We start from the raw sequence: 22,254 nt of genomic DNA, 5'->3' as shown, positions 1-22,254 counted from the left end.
AATGCCAGCCTGTGTCCTCTCATTTAGGAAAGGAGCAACAAAAGGACAAAGTGAGTGCTGATGACTCTAATTCTGGTAAGAGCAAGACAATGCAAAACAACAATGGCGTTGATAACAAGACAGGGTGTGGGACTCTTCAAAACTTGGTAAGTAGAGAGGTCACAATTGGGAAGAGCTTGGGTTTATTTTTCTGGGGTGAGGAGTTTGCTAGAAGGGCCTTTGAGGAGTTTGAAAGAAGGAAAAGGGAAGAGAAGATGAACAAAGAAACTCATTGGGAAGGCAACAAGCATTGGGAGGAAGGTGTTTCAAGCCGAGAGGATGAGTTTGCAGTGGAAGATTGAGGCTTTGGTCGTGGAGCAAGGAGGGTTTAAGTTTCTGTTTAGGGGTGGGTTTGGATGTTTTGCTCTTATGGGGATTTCTTGGTTTGTTTTCTTGGCTTGTGCTTGAGATTGTTTTGAGAAAAGCTTTATGTTTCGCCAGTTTTGGTTTTATGGGTTTTAGTATGGGACTTTTGAGATCCTTGTTGGGTTCTTAGGGTTTGTTTCCTCTTTGGTTGATGTCTTATCACCTTCCTATTGTATTCTATTTTATTTTTTTCTTATTCTTCAAAAAAAATGTTAATTATACTATACAAATATTTGCACATATTAGAAATTTAATTAAGTTTGGAAAGACATAGTCTTGAGAAATGATATTTAGCTTCAAACTAGATATAAATACATGATATAAGCATATTACATGGGATAGAAAACCCATATCCATGTCCAAAATTTTAGGAAATGGAGAGTCATATCACCATTTTCTGTATCTGTGTCTGTATCCATCTTTGGCATCATAGCTTAATAGATATTTTTTTGTTTGACTGAAATTGCATTCTTCCTATATTAAAATTTCAAATAATTACTGTGTGATGTTTGACAAGGATAAAATGCCATTGTTCTTATACTCTAAAAGATCTTTTAAAGATTTTATCTTCTAGTCACAAGAAAGAACCGACTCAAGATTTTATTGATGCAGAAGTTCTACTTGCACGATTTCATTAGGGATTTGCATAAATTCATCACTATGAAAAATGGGTATTTTCAGTATTTTTCATCATTTTTTCATATCTAATAATCTTATGTAGAATAGGCAAATGGAAATTTCTTAATTTCTAAGGAGAAAAACCTCTGTAGCTGACAGGGAGAGTTGAAGAAAAAAGGAGATGGTCTGAGGGTATCCACCAGGCAGTAGAGGCTAAAGAGGGTCTGAAGATTCAGGTATGTCTAAAAGTTGATTTTGGTGTTATAAGCTCTCTTCTGTATTTGTAGAATATGGGCTTCTGGTCTTTCTTTCTCATTTGTAGAATAAAACCCTAGTTTAACTAATCCAACTAACACCAGTGGCTTTTGTGCATTCGTTAGGCTGATTCAGTTGTTGTGGCACAAATAACATATCAGTCATTATTTAAACTATATCCAAAGCTTTCAGGAATGACTGGAACTGCAAAGACAGAAGTATGGAGTTATGTGATTTTTGATATGATATTTCTTCATTTATCTCTTAAATATTCTCATGTATTATTCTTTTCTTCCAACATTCAAATGTTTTTTGATGCAGGAGAAAGAATTTTTGAAAATGTTCCAGATGCCAGTTATTGAAGTTCCCACAAATCTACCAAATATTAGGAAAGATTTACCTATTCAAGCTTTTGCGGTAGGAATGCAATTTCATATTAATAATTTTCTCTCTACCAGTTGGTTGTTTTTTCTGTGAATTTAACATGCAGTAAAATGTATATTGCCTTAGACTGCTCGTGGCAAATGGGAAAATGTTCGAGAGGAAGTTGAATACATGTTTCGACAGGGTCGTCCTGTTTTAGTTGGGACCACAAGGTAAATCTTCAAGAGTTATTTGTCAATGTGATGAACTTGCATTGAAAGCTAGGTTTTGTTTGGGGTGGTCTGCAGTGAATTTATGCTTTATGAAACTAACGATGCTTTAATAAAACATGCATCTCATCCTTTTCTTTTAAAATTCCAAACTTTTCTCTAGGGGTGGTGTAGGATTTTCTTTTTTGTTTAATTTTGGTTTGTTTATTCAGATAGGTTGCCCCAGAGGTCAAGTGAGTCTTTTCCATTTTTTGGTTAAAATTTGTCTCCAGTCTCCTGGCCCTGAAGTTGAAGTAGGATTTAGACAGGTTAGGAAAGTTTTATGTGAATTTGGGTTGTAGTTATAAAGGGATGTGGGGTAAGGGGCAGACGGTTGCAAGAAATGGGTTGAAGATGAGGAGGCTGAGTCAGAGCTGGAGGTAGATAGTGAGGATGAAGTGTGCATTGATGAAACTCATTCACTTGAGAATCTGATTGACATTGAAAAAGTTGTAAATATGGAGGTGGAGGTTAGTAAAACCTTGGGTTTGTTCTTAGGCGGGGAAGAGAAATCTAATTTAGCAGTTGATGGTGTTAATTTGAACAATTTTGAGATCTGAGAAAATGTGGCTCCTTTTGGAGTTGATGGGGACAATGTCGAGGGGGGACAAGAAGGGTGTTATGGCTTGGAGACAGAGAGGAAAGGATTGCAATGGGAGTTTGAAGGAAGATAGTCAGGGAAGAGAAATCTAATTTAGCAGTTGATGGTGTTAATTTAAACAATTTTGAGATCCGAGAAAATGTGGCTCCTTTTGGAGTTGATGGGGACAAGAAGGGTGTTACGGCTTGGAGACAGAGAGGAAAGGATTGCAATGGGAGTTTGAAGGAAGCTGAGATCGCCCCTAATGCTGTTAGGCACTTCAGCAGCCAAAAGAACCATCATGAAATTCAGGTTTCAAAGTTTTTTGCTAGATTGAAAGGGGGTTTGTTTGGGGTGGCTGCAAACAAAGTGGTGTAGAAGTCCAAGAGATCAATTAAAACAAGTAAAGGAGACCTTGCTAAAGTTTGTAAAGCTATAATAAGTAATTCTGTGTTTCTGTCTAGGTCGGTTGTTGGGGTGGAGTTTTTTTGGGTGCCCAGTTATTTCTTTTTGGGTTTTGGGCTTGTGGATTTGTTGGGTTTCAGCTGGATTCTGTTTGTTTTTTGCTTATTTGTAAAGGGTTGAGATAGGAGTATGGATTAAATTTGGTCAGAGGGTCTTTTGTACCTTACATGTGGTGTCTAGGGTAGTTTTTTGGGTGGAGTTTGGAAGTTTCTCTCATCTATCGGGTGGTTGCTTATCACCTTTCTTGTAATCTCTTCTTTATTTTTAATGGCTTTTTATTTTGTCTTCAGAATAACATTTTCCCAATAGTTCTTAGTTTTCTTTTAGAATTGAATTCATTTGAAAGATTCAACAAAAAGAGTCAAGGGTTAGGTCCATACCCAGTCCACCCCTCCCATGACCCCAAATAGCTGGGATGAACATTGGTTTATTGGTTTATTTTTATTGGGTCCATTTTTTTTCTTTTCCTTAGATTTACTTTTACTTTTATATTCTTTATCTTTCTCTGGTTTATTCATTTCAAGTATTATATTTCATTCCTCCAAGGGTGACTTATTAGTTCTGGGAATTTATAAGGTCATTTTCCATTTCCTTGTTCATATGGAGGAGATTTACATTTTTCTTTTTGGGGTGTTTCATTCAACCACTATATGTTATTCTTATGAGGGCTTAAGCTTTGAACCTCATTAAGTTCAGGTCATGCTATTGTCATCTTATACTTGTCTTTTCTTGTGGAAGATATTTGCTTAGTGTGCACATAGCATCTTTTGTTTCATTATTACTGAGTATGGTCACCACATTTGGATGCAGTGTGGAGAATTCTGAGTATTTGTCTGATTTGCTGAAGGAACGGAAAATTCCTCATAATGTCCTTAATGCACGGCCAAAGGTTTATAGCAATTCAATTCATTACTGTTGAGATGCTTATTTTATTATATTGGTGCTGTTCATATTCCATTTGGTTTACGTTCTATGTTACTTTGTATACTTGTAATTTTCACCATATCATATAGATAGAGAAATGGGAGGCACATGACCTCCAAGACAGTTTCTCCACAATCTTATTCTCTTCATTATCTTTTTCTTCAATCTTTGTTTCTATAACAGATTTCAAATTTCTTTTTTATTTTATCACAAAATGTATTACAAACTTGTCATTTGATGTCTACTTCTCTAATTGAATAGAAAGTGGTTTGGTTACATTTGTTTTATTCTTCATGTAATTTTCTTTTACCTATACATCTTTTCTGTTTCCTTTTCATGATAGTATGCTGCAAGAGAGGCTGAAATTGTTGCCCAAGCTGGTCGAAAATATGCCATTACCATTTCCACTAATATGGCAGGCAGGGGCACTGACATAATCCTGGGTGGAAACCCAAAAGTAAGTTCACTTTCTCAATATGTGCTCATTTGAGCCCTAAGCTGACATTTTAGATTAGTTGGTGGTTTCTGTCACCTACAGTCACATTTTTTCACTGCAAGTCGCATACAGTTGCTTGTTAACTCATAGGAGTGATGGATGATCATGACCTAGATGATGCGGCATAAGAAGATTCATCTGTTAAAATGAAAATTTCCTCTTTTTTCTTAGATCTTTTTAGGGGACTCTTTCTCAAGCTAATATTGTGAGTTCATCACTATTTGCTTCTTAAAAGTAACATCTCTATGGATCTGATAATTTCTGTTATTGTGAATTCATCATTATTGTACTTAATTCATATTTTTCATAAAAATTTTCTGTTATTGATGAAAAAAAAGTAAGTAACATCTTTATCTCTCTGGATCTGATAATTGAAGATGCTTGCGAAGGAAGTAATAGAGGATAGTTTACTGTCATTTCTGACACAAGAGGCTCCAAATGTTGAAATTGATGGTGATCCAATTTCACAGAAGGTGATTACAAGATGTTGTCAACAACTGATTTATGAATACTTTTCAATTTTGGTTTATTTATTTATTTTTTGTGATGCAGAGTTTATCAAAAATTAAGACTGGACCATCATCATTAGCTTTGCTAGCTAAGACAGCTCTTTTGGGTTTGTAAATTAGGCTTGACTTTTATCTAGAGTCTTTTTAGATACAATTTATTTTTAACAAACTCTTATGTGGATTAATCAATTCCTTTTCTTTTTCTCAAATATAAATTATTCAGCGAAGTACGTATCCAAAAGTGAAGGAAAGGGCTGGACATATGAGGAGGCAAAGACTATGATATCAGAGTCCATGGAGATGAGTCAATCAATGAGTATGCAAGATCTAGAAAATCTTTTGGCTGAACAGTCTGATATGTATCCTCTTGGTCCTACCATAGCATATGCTTATCTGTTGGTGTTGAAGGATTGTGAAACACACTGTTACAACGAAGGTTCTGAAGTTAAAAGGTTAGGGGGGCTTCACGTTATTGGGACATCTTTGCATGAGTCACGGAGAATAGATAACCAGGTCAGTCATAAGAATATAACTGACAACTGATGGTGATTTTGGATCAACTGTTCTGTAAAGCTTACTTTTGTTCTTTTATTTGTGCTTAGAAATTTGCTGTTTGAACTTCAGATGGGGGCATACTTGATAATTAGTAACTATCAATATCTTTTTCTGTTTGAACTTCAATGCGCAAGCCACAAGGCTCTTGAAGAATTGCTATTGAGGAAGTATCAATATCGTTTGGAAGGGAAAAACTGGAGGACCTTTGAAAGTGGAAAAAAATCTTCTCCTACAGAAAGTCTTTTTTTTTCGTTTTTTTTTTTTTTGATGAATCATACATGGGATCTCTTTTACCCCTCATTTGAAAGAAACTTCAATGATTTGGAGATATAGCAAGTGACAACTCTGTTAGCCTTAATTCTAAGTCAGCAAATTAATCTGCTACACCAAGATTCCCGAAGATGGAGATGGACCAAGTCTAGCATCTTTACAATTAGATCTTTCTATTGGGGATTGTTAGGAGAAATGGGATGCTCCTTGCCTCATAAGTCATAAGGCCATTTAGGGTACTGTAGCAATTTCTAAGGTCAAATTCTTTGCTTGGTTGGTGGTGTGGGAGAGATATTTGATTATATGGTAGCCAGGAAGGGTATGAACATACTTGACCTTCTCTGTCCTATGTGCAAGAGATTGAAACAGCATCTCATCTTTTCATATTTTGCACCTTCTCAACTAGAACCTGGTGTTAAAGGGTTTAGAATCCATCATATGGATGGTCGGACGATGCTAGATGGCTGGGTGAAATTTCAAAATTTTTCTAACCCTTACGGGAACCGATTTTTCAGTGAATTTGATAACTGAATTTTCTGGATCGATCTTGCACTGAACCTGACCAGATTTGAAACCAAACAAACCGACAGGGAAGGATCTCTCCCCTGACTGCAGGGTACAATGTCATGCTCTCTGCTCGGATGGATCCTAAGAATTAAAACATTTTGCAAACAGATTTCAAACACAGTTGAAATTCATTGCCGATAGTTTAGGTTTCCATTAGAGAGAGTGTAAACCCTATTATCCACTTTGTCCGACAAAGGGGCCGATCCTATCACTATGATCATCCATTCAAGTGAATTCTTAGACTGCCCTAACATACTCAGGTTTTGACCCTTAATGGATCTCATTGATTGGCATATCAAAGATAGTCCAATCGAATACCTAGTGTAATACCATAATCAAGTCTAGGGTTATGTGTAACTTTCCAGTTTTGCCCATCAATCTCCAAGGTCCAAGGCATAACTGGAAAATGGTCTAGGTTCAGTGTTTCATCCAAACATACACTGTATGTACTTTGGGTCTAACTCTAGCAGCTGAGATAAGCTGCCTCAACTTCTTTGGTAGCACATCAGTGTTAGCCTTGGCAGGATAAACTCCCCAAGTCTATCCAACGGCTGAGAACATTCTAAATTAACACGAGTCTCATAAGTGTCCAGTTTAAGGGGTAAATACACAAACATACCAATATTAACATGAAACAATAATGTACTTTTATTCATATTACAATAAATGTATCTGTACATTAATCTGATTGGAGCTAAGGGCATACACTATCTAACACCTGATACCATTTTTGTAAGGCTTTCCCCCTCAATTGGTGCTGTCCTGTTTCAATTAAGGCACTATATTGCCATGAATGACTAAAAGAGGATGGTTCTGCTGGGAAGATGTTCCTGTAGCAGTTTTTTGGACCATTTGGTTAGAAAGAAATTCTAGAATTTTTGAGCAGAGATGGAATCTGGATAGGTAGCAATCAACTCTGCTATAGAAATGATAAGTTGGGTTTCCACTCTTTAATTGTTTTAATGGGGAAGTTATCTCATCCTCTTTCCTGTAATTGAATTTTTTAGGGGGGTCCATGTTTATTTGTACAGGAACACTTTGTACAAAGGACCATGTATACACTTGCTGATACTTAATACAATTATACTTTACCCTTTTTCAAAAAAAAAAAAAAACTCCTAATACTTCTGTGGACATTATCTCTTTCCTCATAGAGTATGTTCAATCTTATAATAGCTTGAAAATGTGACCCTGGTTAACCTGTTCTTTTGATCAATAACAGAAAATTTATTAATAGATCAAGAAGCGACAATTACAGCCTCCAAGGAGAGGGGTAAGCTCTCTAAACCCTCTCCAAGAACAACAGAAACAAAACCATAAATATTTACAAGCAAGCCCACAAGGATTGAGCCCTTCCCACCCCCTGCTTAGCTAAGGCATCAGCAAAGGAGTTAGCGCTCCTTTTGACCCATTGAAGTCTTGCTACCATACCCCTTGGTAGCCATTTGAAGTTCTTTTTTTCATTTGCATATTCCCATAGGCCATTCTCATCCTTTTCCAGCCAGCCAATAACTATCTTGGAGTCACCTTCAATGATTAGGTTGTGAAAATTTAATTCTTTTGCTCTTTTTAATCCTTCCAAAACAGCCAACATCTCAGCCCTGAGAGAGTCACCTACACCAACTGACTCAGAAAATAAAGTCAAAACTTGTCCTTCCTCATTCCTGAATACATATCCAATACCTGAAGGCCTGGGATTACCTTCACTGCTTCCATCAAAACTTAGCTTTATAAACCCTTCAGCTGGTGGAGACCACAATGGATTACAGACATCTTTTCATGAAGCTGATTTTGCCACTTTCTCCCAGTTATTCAGCGGCAGCCCTGTTGGAATATCCTCAAACATTTTCAGTCATTTCACCCATTGCATCACTCTAACTGTAACAACCTCCAGAATTGCATTTAAACTTCTTTCCTTATCTTGGAATACCCTTTGATTCCGTTCTTTCCAAACTGTCCAGCATATAGCAGCTCTGGTGCATATGCTGTGAATTGAAACAATCACTGTGATGCAATTTTGCTAAAGCTAGCTTTTTTGTGTATTTCTTTTCCCAGTTATAGTTTTTTTCCTTATATTTGAGTACCAGTTCTCTTTTAATAATGCTCCCTTTTTCAATAAAATGATTACCATCATGTTTTAGGATTATATTCAACAAATAAATCATAATTTTCTGTTCTATAGTTTTTTAATTCATTTGTTCTTTCTTCTTCCTATTATGTATGTTAATGAAAAATTGTGCCTACATATATAGAAGCTTTACTCTTTCTCCTAGGTCAGTTGATCTTTTTTTTTTTTTGTTTTTATTTCTTACTGCATATTATGTTTTAAATGTTCTAATAACAAACTTTATTTTATTGTTTATATGCAGCTTCGTGGGAGAGCAGGTAGACAAGGTGATCCAGGATCAACAAGGTTCATGGTCAGGTGCTGGTTTTCTCATGATTTGTTTAAGAATTTGAATTTAATATGTCTAGTAGATTTACAAACAATTGGAATTTCTTCTAAAACATTATTGTCCTTGGTTTCCTATATTTATCCTACATAATGATGTAACTTTCCATTTAAAAGAAATTTAGGTGATTAAATAACTTCTAGTCCTAAAAATTAAAATTTACAAGGGTATAATTGCTCCTCTACGTGTCTGTTAATTTCTGGTCCAAATATTTTACATGGTTGCTAATTTTTAGTTCAAGTCCAAAATGGAATCTCTAAGCTAGTTTGAAGATTATCTATTTATGGAACAGCTTACAGGATGAGATGTTTCAAAAGTTCAATTTTGACACTGAGTGGGCTGTGAGACTCATATCGAAAATTACAAATGATGAGGATATACCAATTGAAGGCAATGCCATTGTAAAACAGGTGCTCTTCAAACCTATGCATGTGGCAACTTTTTTATTCTTCACATCTTTGGTTGAAGAGATAAGCTTGTTGACAATCTAAACCACTTAAATACTGTAGCTGTTGGCTTTGCAAATAAATGCGGAAAAGTACTTCTTCGGCATAAGAAAAAGCCTGGTTGAGTTTGATGAAGTATTAGAGGTACATATTTGAAAATTACACCACATTCACTGGATTGCTTCTGTTGGATGTTGAGACTTTGAATATTAAGCTATTTCCCATAGGGTGTGTTTTGTTCTGTCTACTTTGTCAAGGTATGACAGATACATTTAAAATCCTTACATTTGATGGTAAACATCAATGGTACATTGATACTTTTACACTGAAATTACTCTAATATATTTTTCACTGGAATCACCACAATTTTGCAGTTAGCCACTATGTTAATTTTTTTTTCCAATTTTGAGAACAAAAATTATGCCAAAATCTTAAATTCTGAAGTTTGGCATTTCAACTTACTCATATCATGTTGCTTGACTGAAGATTCTTGATTTCCTTTTACTAGGTTCAAAGGAAGCATGTCTATGACCTTAGGCAACTGATTTTGACAGGTGATTCTGAAAGCTGTTCTCACCACATTTTCCAGTGAGTTCCTTGGTTCTCAGCACTCCCATCCTTTCTACTACTATCATCTATTACTGTGCTAATTTCAAGTTTGCATTAGACTTTCAAATGATATATTACAAGTCAATAGGGCTAGAAGAGCTAGGGGCAGACTAAAAAGGGCATGGTTTGAAGTAATAAGAAATGACTTAAGTGCTTATAATTTAATGATGAATATGGCAGTGAACAGAATGGAATGGAAAAACAGGATTCCTGGGCTGATCCACTATAGTTAGGACAAGGATTAGATGACGATTTATGACTTTCAAATGATATGTAGAATTTCTTGCTGATTTCTGTTTATGTTTTAAAATACTATATTCCTTTTCAAATATTTGAAGCTACCCAATGTCTAAAGAGTATGCTTAATGTGGAGATTTAGAAATAATGTTTTCTTGATTCTCTTGCCATAGTTGACTTGTATAGGCCTATGGGGTACTGCTGCCTTTTAAGTTCTCCACTTTCTTCCTTTTAACAACAGATGCATGTGTCCATTGGCTAATTATATAACATTCTTCCTTCTAAGACTTTTTAAATAACAAAAAGAAAAAATCACTTGATTTGAAACATATTTGAGGAAATTGGTACCATACTACATATGATTTGATCAGAATAGCCATTTCAAACTCTTAACAAATATGCCTAATGTCATGAAGAGAAACTACATTTGATTAGAAACATATTTGAGGAAATTGATACCACAACATTTGATCAGAATAGCCATTTCAATCTACTGAAATTGAAAATGTAGAAATTGATATCTGGTGATGATTACCTTTGCTGGGGTGCCTCTTTTTGTCTTGGCTACGATTGCCTTTGTTATCATTTAACTGAGATGACCCTACAACCAATCCCCGATTATGCAAGGCACCATAGACAGATAATTTTCCTGCATAAAGAGAGGACTTTTGAAATTTCATCTTCCTCTACTTGAATGGTAATATTGGAAATCTCCAAAACACAATGCTGAACCATCATATTCTGTAAAGCGACTAATATGCTTTTCTCCCAACCAGAAAAAATGCAGATTGTGATTTACCACAAAAAATGACCTTTGTTATATTACCTTCAGTGCCTTTGAAAAATTTTAAACCATGTTTAATCATATGTGAGGGAGAGAACCATCTACAGCCTTGTTCATGAAACTTGGCTGATTATGGTTCTTCACAACATATTAACCTATGTGTGGGGGAAAACCATTTACAACCTTGTTCATGAAACTTGGTTGATTATGGTTCCTCACACCATTATAATGCATATAACCACAATTTAAGGCCATTTGTAGCCTTATTGATGAAATATGACTATTTATGATACTTATTTACTTGTTATGTATAAAAAGTTAGTTTATTTATTTGCTTGTTTTTCTCTCAAACAAAGAGGGAATATATACCAGAATTTTCAAAAGGAAAATTCTGTAGAAAAATGTTACTTAGTTTAGTCTATAAAAATATTAATATGTAGATTTACTTTTCTTTCCTTTTATTTTTCTATTTTCTTTGCCCTTTTTGAGATGCACTAAAGAAAAAAAAAACTTGTAGATACATGCAAGCAGTTGTGGATGAGATTGTCTTTGGAAATGTTGATACACTGAAGGTATTTGAAACTTTCCCTGAGAATACTGTTTTTCTTTGAAGGGTCCAAGCTGATCCCTAAGAGTACTGTTTGTTGATGCTCTTTTTCTTTGTCACAAATTCTTCTTGTATTCTCTTTTTTTCCCAGCATCCAAGCAGCTGGAATTTGGGTAAGCTCTTGCACGAGTTTATTGGACTTGCAGGGAAGATATTGAATGGTGAGTTCATCTTATGGGATGTGATTTTAGTACTTTCTATTAGCTAGCCAAATTATAAATGATGATGAGACAGGCAAAGATTCCTATACATGTATCCTCATAAAATCGAACTTCTCTAGACTCATTTGCAGGCTTGACTAAGGAAGCTTTACTAGATTCACTTGAAAAGCAACATGAATTAAGCTCTATAGAGATTGATAGCTTTTCCCTCCCAAATATGCCAATGCCTCCGAATGCCTTTAGGGGAATCCGCAGGAAAAGTTCTTCTTTAAAACGTTGGCTTGCCATATTCACTGATGATTCAATGAAGTGAGTAAATCATGCTATTCTATTTTAATTTTTGGAAATGTTTCTTTATCTTTACATGCCCCATGGGGAACCCTATGATCTGTTAAGTTCAGGAATGGCAGATACAAAGGAATTACTAATCTTCTCCGCAAATACCTTGGAGACTTTTTGATTGCTTCTTATTTGGATGTTGTACAAGAATCTGGTTATGATGATGCCTACATTAAAGAAATTGAGGTTAGTTTCTTTTCTTTGTTGACTACTCTTGCTCAAGAGTTGAAGCTTCGTAAATTCCTTTCTTGATCAATATATATATATATATAATATGAACATCTAAGGCTTACTTTTTTTGCTGATGAAGAATATATAGTTATTTGAGATCATTCCTTCAGAGAAAGGCATCATATTTTTCCCTGCTTTTTCCACACTTATGTTGAATTGCAATTATGCAGTTCTTGCAACTTGTGTCAATTTATGTCATTTATATTCTGGGACACCAGATACCTAGACATGCTTGACACATTGTATCTATTGATTGCAATAATGAGACTGACATCAGTAGTTGCATGAATACTTGTAGATGTTTTCTAAACAAAGAAACACAGAAAATATTAACAAGTTTTCAAGTCAAATCAGATTGATTTGGGTGGTGAATAATTGAAAATATTTAGAAAACCCAGAAAACTAGATTGGTGAATAAAGCAAATAAGGACTACAAGGTAATGATTGGGATTTGGGATGCTAGTCTAGAAAGTAGTTTCTGCAATTTTCCCTACATTTAGCATATAGTGTATTGTTAGAGTTGGATAAGTAGGGGTATTTCTGTCTTTTCATCATATATTGAATTGTCATGTCCTATACTTAAGTAGGGGCATAATAGACATTGCAATATATATATATATATATATGAGGTTGGCTGGGATGGGAGAGATTTTCTGTTTTCCCTTGCTTGGCAGTTCTCTTTCCTTCTCCCTCTCTTCTTCTTCTTCTTCTTCTTCTTCTTCTTCTTCTTCTTCTTCTTCTTCTTCTCTTTCTCTGGACTGTAATCAACTGAACCATTAAAACTTGGTATCAGAGCCATAAACAAGAGAAAACAGGACTGCGATTTCAAGTTTCTGGTGCTGTGATTACTCCTTTTTCTTTTCTTCTTCTTTTTCTGGGCTGCGATCTGAGTTACAGGTGATAGAAGGCTGCGGCAGCCTATTCTGGTGTTTCGAGGACTGCTGTGATCTGAGTTAGAGGGAATAGAAAACTGCGGCAGCCCTATTCTGGTGTTCCCAGGGCTGCTGTCACCATGAGTGATTAGTTGGCTAAAGGAAGAAGGCAGTGGTTTGTGGAGCTATAACAATGAAATGAAAAAATTTAATTGGCTGTGTAGGGACATTGAGATACAATACAGCTGGGTGAAGAGGACTGCTAATTCATTTGCAGATGGGCTGGCTAAGAAAGGGGTGAATAGGGAGTCTCTGTTTTGGGCTAATTTTTAACTTTCTTCCATTGTATCTTGTTGGTGGGGAGTTAAGACATTTTACCTCCCCCTATTGTAACTAAAGCTTCACAAAACTTCACATCATTAATAAAGTTTTTTGTTACTGATAAAAAAAAATGTGGTGGTGTATATGGTGGTTTGAACCCTCTACTGAGAAGTTTCAAAGGGGTTTCTCTAACCCGTTGACAGTATCGGTGCTAGTAGTAGTTGTGGCCTTTTTTTTCGGGTGATGAAGAAGATGGCTGAATGTACCAGAATGGTAGTATTCTCATGCTGGTTGGATGAAAAAGTGCTGTAAGGTGGTGAGTGGACTGCTGTAATGTTTAAATAACAGCAGTATATTTTTTTTTGGGTTGATAATTATTAGAAAGGGTACTGATAGTTTTGTGAGTTGAGAACATGATGGTAGCAATTGGAGATGTTGTTGGTGATAAAAAATCTAGTGTGATGATTCCCCCAGATTATCTAAGTGTGCAGATGGCATCAATTAAACTAATGGTGAAAATTATATGCCATGGGCCAAGTCGATGGATATTTTCTTAGGGCTAAGAAGAAAGTGAAACATGTGAAGGAGGAGAATCCATTGGCTGAATCCCTAGGGTTTAGTGATTAGGAGCAAGATGATGCTCAAATTATGACATGGTTATGGAATAGTACAGAACTCAAGATAAGTGTCAACTTTATGTTCTTAGATACAACCAAGGAAATATGGGATCATGCTAAGAAGCTTTATTCTGGACAGGACAATACTACAAGAGTATATCAACTCTACCAGAGGAGTGTTTTAGTTTGCAGCAGGGAAATCAAACCCTTGAAGAGTATTATGCTAGTATGAGAAATCTGGGGAATGAATTCAATGTCTATCATCCCTTTACTTCAGATGTCAAAATTCAGCAATAACAGAGGAAACAACTTGATATAACCAGGTTCTTGGTGTGGCTGAAGTTAGAGTATGAACCAATTAGAGCAAAAATTTTGGATGGATTTGTCCTTCCTACTCTGGAGGAAGTGTTTGCTCAATTTCATAGGATTTCTCTAGGACCCACAGAGTACCACAACATCTAACATATCAGTGTTTGTTGTAGCAAAAGGAGGAGGTTATGACTAAGGGGGAGGCCGTGGTAGAGGACAAGGTGGCACTCCTAGGAAGTGTATGCATTGTGGAATGGAAGGACACAGTTAATTTCCATTATGATCTACATGGCCCACCTTTCTTTTTGATCAACAAAATCAGTTATTTATTAATGCTTGAAAAAATTTATAGATCCTTGCTACACAGTAGCCTAGATACAGCAAAAACCAGTTGGCCACCCTGATTACCATGCCCCCGTTTTACTATTACAGATTACAACATTGCCCAAAATAGAGTGGATCTGCATACTCCCTGTTTTGCGAGAACATCTGCCAGTCCATTTTGCTGTTCTTTTTACCCATCCAAAGCTAGTGTTACAACTTTTTGCAAGGTAGTCAATTTCCCTGAAGGCAAATTTATATCTCCAAGGAGCTGAAATAATTTGTTTTGCCCAAGAAATAACCAATAAAGAATCTCCTTCCACTTCAATCTCTCTAATACACATCTGTGTTGCCAATTTTAGTCCTTGTAAGAGAGCCATTGTCTCGGCCTTAACTGAGTCGCCAAATCCGATTGGCCTAGAGAATAAGGCCACCACTGCACCTTGATGGTTTCTGAAAACTCCCCCTATACCCCCCCTCCCCGGATTACCAAAAGAGCTCCCATCAAAATTTAATTTCAGTTTGTTTGGCCTTGGAGGTTTCCATTCCATTATCACTACTTCTTGTGTATATCTGTTTGTACCACTTTAGATCCATAGAGTGGATTTGTATATCTGCAATCCGCATCTTATCTAATCCAGTCTTTCATGAGAGGGCAAAACACATAGAGGTTGATTACCACTTTGTAAGAGAGAAAGTCCTTACTAGAGTGATAAGCACAGTGCATGTGAGTTCAGGTGATCAATGGGTAGACTTGTTTACAAAAGGGTTGAGTTCAGGAAGAGTGAATTATATATGTAACAAGTAGGGACTATATGACATATACTCTCTAGCTTGAGGGGGAATGTTAAAGACGGCTAAGTAGGGGTATTTCTGTCTTTTCTTCATATATTAAATTATGTTTTATTGATATGGACAGAAAAACAAATTACATGCAACACTTCAAATATACAACAATAAGCACAAGAAATACCAAGCTGAAAACAACAAAATAAGTTGGATTTTTAGGGATTTCAGACCTAAACCTGAAGTAAAACTCTTCTTAGAACAGTTCTGCTACAGTAACAATGATAGCAATCTGGTCTCCCATGCAGACACAGTGATAGAGGGATTGGAAGGTGCCAAAATGGGTCAACTCCTTAAAACCCAATCTCCCAATACTTGAAAAACCCTAGTTGGGGCTGAGATATAGCTCAAACAAAAGAAAAAGAACAAAAAAAGACCTCCACAGACACAACTAAAGGGATAGGAGATCCATCATATGGATGGCCGAACCCTACAGGAAGGTTGGGCGAAATTTCAAAAATTTCTTTACTCGCATCTGGAAATTGTATTCCCAATTTAGAAAACTGCATTTTCAAGGTTCGTTCATGTAACCAAACCGAACCAAATCTGAAACCAAGATTAGGGAGGGATATACTTGATACGGTATCCACGCAAAAAGCTCCTCCTAACACAGGTGTTCATGCCCAAAGAGTGTACCAAATCCTTCCTCCACTAAAAATGACACAACTTAGGATGAAGCAGGATCAACAGGTAGTTGTTCACCAAGAACCTCTGATTCTTCAGCAAGAATCGAATGGGGTACTGAGCACAGCTTCATAATTGTTTCTTCTAGCAAGAAACAATATCAATATCAAATCTTGATTAGTTTCAAGAATTGGAGATCGAATAGGGTAGAGCGGCAAGAGCAAGGAGAAAAAAAACTAAAGGCAAAAGTCAGTCAAATTGAGTTGTCTTCTGTAATGTTTGAGTGTCTTTTTCAGATTCGCCCTGCTCTCTATTTATAGCCTTAAAGAGACAACCTCCTAATCTGATTAGGAGTCTCTTGATCCAAATCTTTATTTGGATCTGAACTCTTTAAGTGATAAGAATAATCCATTATTTTATCTGCAATTCAAGATCAGCTTATTCCTAATCAAATTAGGAGTTCCCTAATCCAAATTTCTATTTGGATTTGGGCTCTTTAAGTGGATAAGAGTTATCCTCTTATCCTTATCTGTTGATCCAAACCCATATCCGCCCCTATTTAATTAATCCAATTAACTTAGTTTGAAATGGGCTTTAGGCCCATTAAGCTTTCAGGCTCACTTTCTTTTAATGCTGGCTAGCTTAGCTCGTTTTGTATGGCGTGGGACCCTATCATTGATCTACACATCAGCCACATGGGTTCAACCTAGCCTCTGTTACAAGGCCTGGCCGAATTCTCTATTAAATATAGTGAACCCCTGAGTCCATCACCATGGACTCTTAATGGGCCCAACATTTACACTAAATGGTCCTCGGGTCCAGCCATCTTATGAAGGCCCAAGGACTGTGGGAAAATGCAAGATTAGCCAATCAGGTATAACCCTCAATGGTCTTACACTTAACCCCTCAGTCCTTAATGATCAAACACTGCTCGACAAGAGAGGACCTCTCCCTCGGCTGCAAGGTACAGTGCTGCACTCTCTGCTCACATGGATCCCTGGAATTAAAACCTTTTGCAAACAATTTGTAAAACCATAATATATAAGTATATCTCTATATAAATATATTTTGCAAAACCAAATTTCAAACACATTTGAAATCCACTGTCGACAGTTTAGGTTTCCATCAGAGAGAGTGCATTTCCCCGATCATTCACTTTGTCTGACAAAGGGGCTGATCCTATCACTATGATCACCCACTCAGATGAATTCTCGGACTGTCCCAACATACCCAGGTTTTGACCCTTGCTAAGGATTTCATTGATTGGCATATCAAAGACAGCCCAATCCGACACCTAGTGCAGTACCATAATCGAGTCTAGGGGTCAGGTGTAACATTCCAGTTTTGCCCATCTGTCTCCAAGGTCCAAGGCAATACTGGAATTTGGTCCGGTTCAGGGTTTCAAGAAAACCCACACTGCATGTACCTCAGGTCTCACCCTGGCAGCTGAGACAAGCCACCCCAACCAATCTGGCAGTACATCAGTGTCAGCCTTGGCAGGATAAATCTCCCCAGATCTATCCAATGGCTGTGAAGATTCTAAACTAACACGAGTCTCATATGTGTCCAGTTTGAGGGTATTACACAGAAACACACCACAATAACATGAATCAAATATGTACTTTATTCATTTGCAATAAATGTCATAATGTACATTATGCTGATTGGAGCTAAGGGCATACACTATCTAACAACAACCCTCTCATCTTTTACAAGACTCACTAGTTTGCTGGACAAGGTAGCTAAAATATTTACACATAAACCCCTAGAATGTTTTTCTTTCACAAACAACTCCTTAAGAACAAAACTAACTTCAAACCAAACCCCCAAAAGATAACTTTTGTTACAAAAAGACCCAAGAGACCAAAACCCAACAAATGTACACCCAACTGCTCCTGATCAGAATCAGAATTATAAAATGACGAAAATACCCCTGGACCCAAACTGTTAACAAAGCTTCCCAAAACAACAATTTGGGATCCTACTACAAAAACATGCAAAACAGAATACATTCACATATTTTTTTCTTTTTATGGCCTCATCATTCATCAGTTTTGTTTTATTTTTAAGTTACATTTCCCATACTTAAGTAGGGGCATAATAGACATTATGATCTGATATATATATATATATATATAATATATATATATATATATGTGTGTGTGTGTGTGTGTGTGTGTGTGTGTAATTGAGGTCGGTTGGGAGAGATTTTCTATTCTCTCTTGCTCGAAAGTTCTCTTTCCTTCTCCCTCTCTTTTTCTTCTTCTCTTCTTTCTCTCCTTTCTCTCTTTCTCTGGACTGTAATCAACTGAACCATTAAAACATGTATAATCCCACCTCAGGTTATAAAACTGGATTTTGGGAAGACCTATGGTGGGGGGACAATCGGATGGACCATTATTTTATTATTTTTTCATCAGTGACTATTATGTTTACTGTTCCCAAGATTTCACCTTTTTCGTCACTCCAAAAACAGGTTTATTTTTGTAATGGTATCTTTTGAAAACTGAAATGTCTTATGGGATTTGGGTTTAAGAAGAACACTAAGAGATTGTGAATGGGGATTGTAGGGAAGTCACTAACCTCCTCAACCCATCAAAGAAGCCTTTGTAACACAAAGTGATGGGGGCCATTGATTGTGAATGGGGATTGTAGGGAAGTCACTAACCTTCTCTTGCATTCTCTACAAGGCATGAGACCCCCCTTCTCAAAACCCCATACCTTTCCCCTTCAAAGTCGTGTAGGAAGACCCCTACCTCCTAAAGTCAGTTTTTTAGCGGGAAGGTCTTTAGTGGGGCAATAGACCTTTATTGGAGTACTTCCGTAATCTTTACTTCATTTCCTTGTTCAAAAATAAATCCATTTTCCACTTCCTCTCCTCCTCTGGGAATGGATTATCCTGGAACCTTGGGTTTAGAAGAGGTCCCAGGGTACATGGATCATGAAATTCCTACTGCCTTTGTGTCTTTATATCAGTCTGAGGTTGATAGCAGAATTTGGACAGTATGCAGGTGGAGTGGTTGGTTTGAATCAAGGTAAAGTATACACCAAATATGCACAAACTTGTGTATCAGATGTTTCAAGACCATAAATGCCTTTTTTTTTTTTTGTTTTTTCCCCAAAATTGGTCAGGGGGTCGGTCTTAGGCCTGCCTACCCCTTAAAGTGGTCAAAACCACAAAAACCCTTTCTTTAGAGCATTGGGGGCTTGTTGATACAGTACAATATGCCCAATATGGGTTATATCATATCGAAATTTTGAACCTTGGTTTCAATGACATCAAATCTCTCCTAAAATGTTCTTCCTCCATATCTACCAAGAGAGACAAGGTCATGTGAGTATTAGGGTCGCTGCCATATGGATGGTTTGGGATGAAAGGAATAACAGAATATTCAAAGAGTGCTAATCAAAATAATAGAATAATCAACTGTAGAAGCTGTGAAGGAAAATATACAAATCAGTGGTGTATTAGGTCAAAACAATGGAACTTTTGAAGTTTTTTCTATTGATCGAGATGATATGCTCAGAGGATGGAGTGTAGAGGCAGCCTCCCCACACATAAGGCCACTGTTTCCTTACCGTGTAGTCCACTTCATGAAGGTGAAATGAAATTAAACTTTAATGGTTGTGTGGGCAACCCTGGAGCTTCAGATATTGGTGGTGTCTTCAGATATTCCAGAAGGAGCATAATGGCTATATATTCAGGAACAATTGGAAGTGGTGGCTCCATCAAGGCAAAGGTATTGTCAGTATGGCAACGCTTCAGAGTGGCAAAGAGCCTTAACATAAGGAAAAATACTGTAGAGTATAGAGGCAACTCAGAGGTGGTATAGAGTGGCTGCAATGAAACAAACAAGGGCCACAGCAGTATTGGAGATACATTAGTGACTGGGGATTGCCTGGTCCTGGGAGAGAGATGTAGCTCAACATGTGTAAATCTATATGGTCAGAACAGAGAGAGAGAGACTATTTGGTTCTTTGAGATTTGTCTTTGTCTTTGTCTTTGGTTCTTCATATCCCTAAACTTATTACCTGAAGTTCCCCCAGGTTCTTTGGATTTCATTGATATAGAGCACTGGTTAACAAGGAAAAAAAAACATAAAACTAAAGCGTCTTTATACTCTTTCTTTTTGTTACTAAGCATCTTTAGATCAAGGCTCAAAGTATTGAGACCGATGATACAAAATATCTCTGTATTGTGTTTCAAGGTCTCAATACTCTCCCTGTACTTATTTTTGACTATTTGAAAGTAAGTGCTATATTGCTTTTACCATGAAGCATCCTTACTTTTTATATTAGGAATATCAGTGGGTTCAAAATAGATATGCATTGGTTGATAGTTTGGTACAGAAATTGCATTACCTGCAACCGTGGTTGCAGAAAACTTATATATACCTCCAGTGAAATGCGAGCACATCGGTGTTTGCAATAAATTCAACACATCACGTCAGTTATTTTTTATTTCAAACACTGACGTGCTCACATTTCACTGGGGGGTTGTTCAGTTGTTCTGCGACCAGGTTAGCAGGTAATGTTTTCTTGTTGATACACACCAATACGTTGTGATATTTCAAAACTTGTTTTAGACAGTAGGGTCTTTCTGCAGGAAAGAACAGAAACTCCTTCCAAGGACTATCAGTTGTACTTCAAAATCTAATTTTACTTTTCATATATTGGGAGTTGGGAAATAGATTACATGTTTGTGCTGATCTTTGTAAGCTTTAACTCCTTTTTGCCTTTCTTGGATTTACAGAGAGCAGTTCTTTTGAAGACTCTCGATTGTTTCTGGAGAGATCATCTGGTAAACATGAACAGGCTCAGTTCAGCGGTAAATATGATCTCTCTCTCTCTCTCTCTCTCTCTCTCTCATGTGTGTGTGTGTATGACTTTAAATAAAATGACTGGCAGGTGAATGTGAGGAGTTTTGGGCATAGGAATCCACTTGAGGAATATAAGATCGATGGATGTAGATTCTTCATCTCAATGCTAAGTGCAACTCGAAGGTTGACAGTGGAATCACTATTTCGGTATTGGTCCTCACCAATGGAATCTGAAGAGCTGTTTTTATCATAGAAATATCAAACATGATATTTCTCATTTTTGTGTTGTATATTTCATTTATTTATTTATTTGTTTTTTTTCTTTTTGCTGCTTTTGATACTCCAACTAGGAATGCCAATAAAATCCTTATTTGACATCTTGAGCACCAAAATGGAGGCTTTTCAATTTAGTTCTTCTGGTGTTCTCTCTCTCTCTCTTCTGTGTGTGGTATTGGCATTGGCAGATAACTATTTTTTGAGCTAGTGATCCATTTGTGGTCATTGACTCATTGTATGCTGAGTCAAGGTACCAAAACGCTAAATATTAGGTTTTAGGGGGAAAAACAAGGTTCAAGGTTTTAACACAACACGCCTCGTATTGGGTGTAACATATTGTATATCGGCCACCTTTAGAAATGGCTTTTTTAAGGTATTTTAAGAAAACGTTTTTTAATAGTAAAATAATATTAAAATAAGTCTTCTGAAAATTTCAAAGGAAGACTAAAACAATGATGTGTTTATACATTATTTATCCCCAATAAAAAGAGCTTTAGACATTAAGGGCCACAACATCTTTTAAAAGTTAAAACTTATTCAAGCAATAATCTTTTCCGTTCAAAATAATGTTAAATAATTTGATTATTAAAATTTAAATAGGATATGTCTGGGACCGGAGTTCAAATCAGACCCCCACAAAATTGCTCCTCATAACGTCCCACAGCACATCCTGCCGTGTATTGGGAACCTCTTCCGATGACATCATCATTTATGGGATTATCATCGGGAGATGTTTCCAATATACGGCGAGGATGTGCTGTGGGACGTTGTGGGGGGCTGATTTGGTCTCCTGGGACCAATGCAGTTTTCCCTAAAATGGGTGACACATCAGTGCCAAATCAGCATTTTGTGGTTTGAATACAGTTCTCTGTTTGGTTGGTGTTTTTTTGGAAATCACTTTAAAAAACAACTATGCTTAGGAAATCAGGATGACTCTTGAAAACCATCAAAAAAGATGTTCTCATTTTTTACCATTGCTAGCAACTGTTGGCTGATGTGATGATGAAAAACACTTAAATAACAGTAATGGAACCAAACAAAGAAACTACATTGGTTCCAAACACCACCATATTTGTAAAGATTAAAACAAATTATATTGGTTTTC

At 36.6% G+C, this 22,254-nt stretch overlaps 1 protein-coding gene across 2 annotated transcripts in view; it reads left to right on the top strand.

Moving 5' to 3' along the window:
* Window positions 1–21,265, top strand: part of SECA2 (Preprotein translocase SecA family protein) — a 37,074-nt gene extending 15,809 nt beyond the window's left edge. Inside the window, exons 13-31 of one of the 2 annotated variants that reach the window (XM_088965186.1) lie at window positions 1,176–1,259; window positions 1,404–1,496; window positions 1,600–1,695; window positions 1,789–1,874; window positions 3,766–3,844; window positions 4,223–4,336; window positions 4,753–4,848; window positions 4,928–4,991; window positions 5,108–5,397; window positions 8,646–8,701; window positions 9,022–9,139; window positions 9,239–9,319; window positions 9,684–9,763; window positions 11,323–11,377; window positions 11,504–11,573; window positions 11,705–11,882; window positions 11,975–12,098; window positions 20,807–20,881; window positions 20,962–21,265. In XM_088965186.1, coding sequence (XP_088821312.1) covers window positions 1,176–1,259; window positions 1,404–1,496; window positions 1,600–1,695; window positions 1,789–1,874; window positions 3,766–3,844; window positions 4,223–4,336; window positions 4,753–4,848; window positions 4,928–4,991; window positions 5,108–5,397; window positions 8,646–8,701; window positions 9,022–9,139; window positions 9,239–9,319; window positions 9,684–9,763; window positions 11,323–11,377; window positions 11,504–11,573; window positions 11,705–11,882; window positions 11,975–12,098; window positions 20,807–20,881; window positions 20,962–21,126 — 2,004 coding nt within the window. In that variant the 3' untranslated portion in view covers window positions 21,127–21,265. Of the gene's footprint in view, window positions 1–1,175; window positions 1,260–1,403; window positions 1,497–1,599; window positions 1,696–1,788; window positions 1,875–3,765; window positions 3,845–4,222; window positions 4,337–4,752; window positions 4,849–4,927; window positions 4,992–5,107; window positions 5,398–8,645; window positions 8,702–9,021; window positions 9,140–9,238; window positions 9,320–9,683; window positions 9,764–11,322; window positions 11,378–11,503; window positions 11,574–11,692; window positions 11,883–11,974; window positions 12,099–20,806; window positions 20,882–20,961 lie in introns of both variants that reach the window. The other variant, XM_088965185.1, reaches the window with a different exon arrangement.
* The last annotated feature ends 989 nt before the right edge of the window (window positions 21,266–22,254 follow it).

This window comes from Nelumbo lutea, chromosome 1, assembly GCF_056320005.1.
Source record: "Nelumbo lutea isolate HS-2025 chromosome 1, American lotus-T2T, whole genome shotgun sequence".
In the NCBI taxonomy this organism is placed as follows: domain Eukaryota; kingdom Viridiplantae; phylum Streptophyta; class Magnoliopsida; order Proteales; family Nelumbonaceae; genus Nelumbo; species Nelumbo lutea.
Note: the sequence above shows the minus strand (reverse complement) of the source record. Positions and strands in the feature narration are given on the sequence as shown.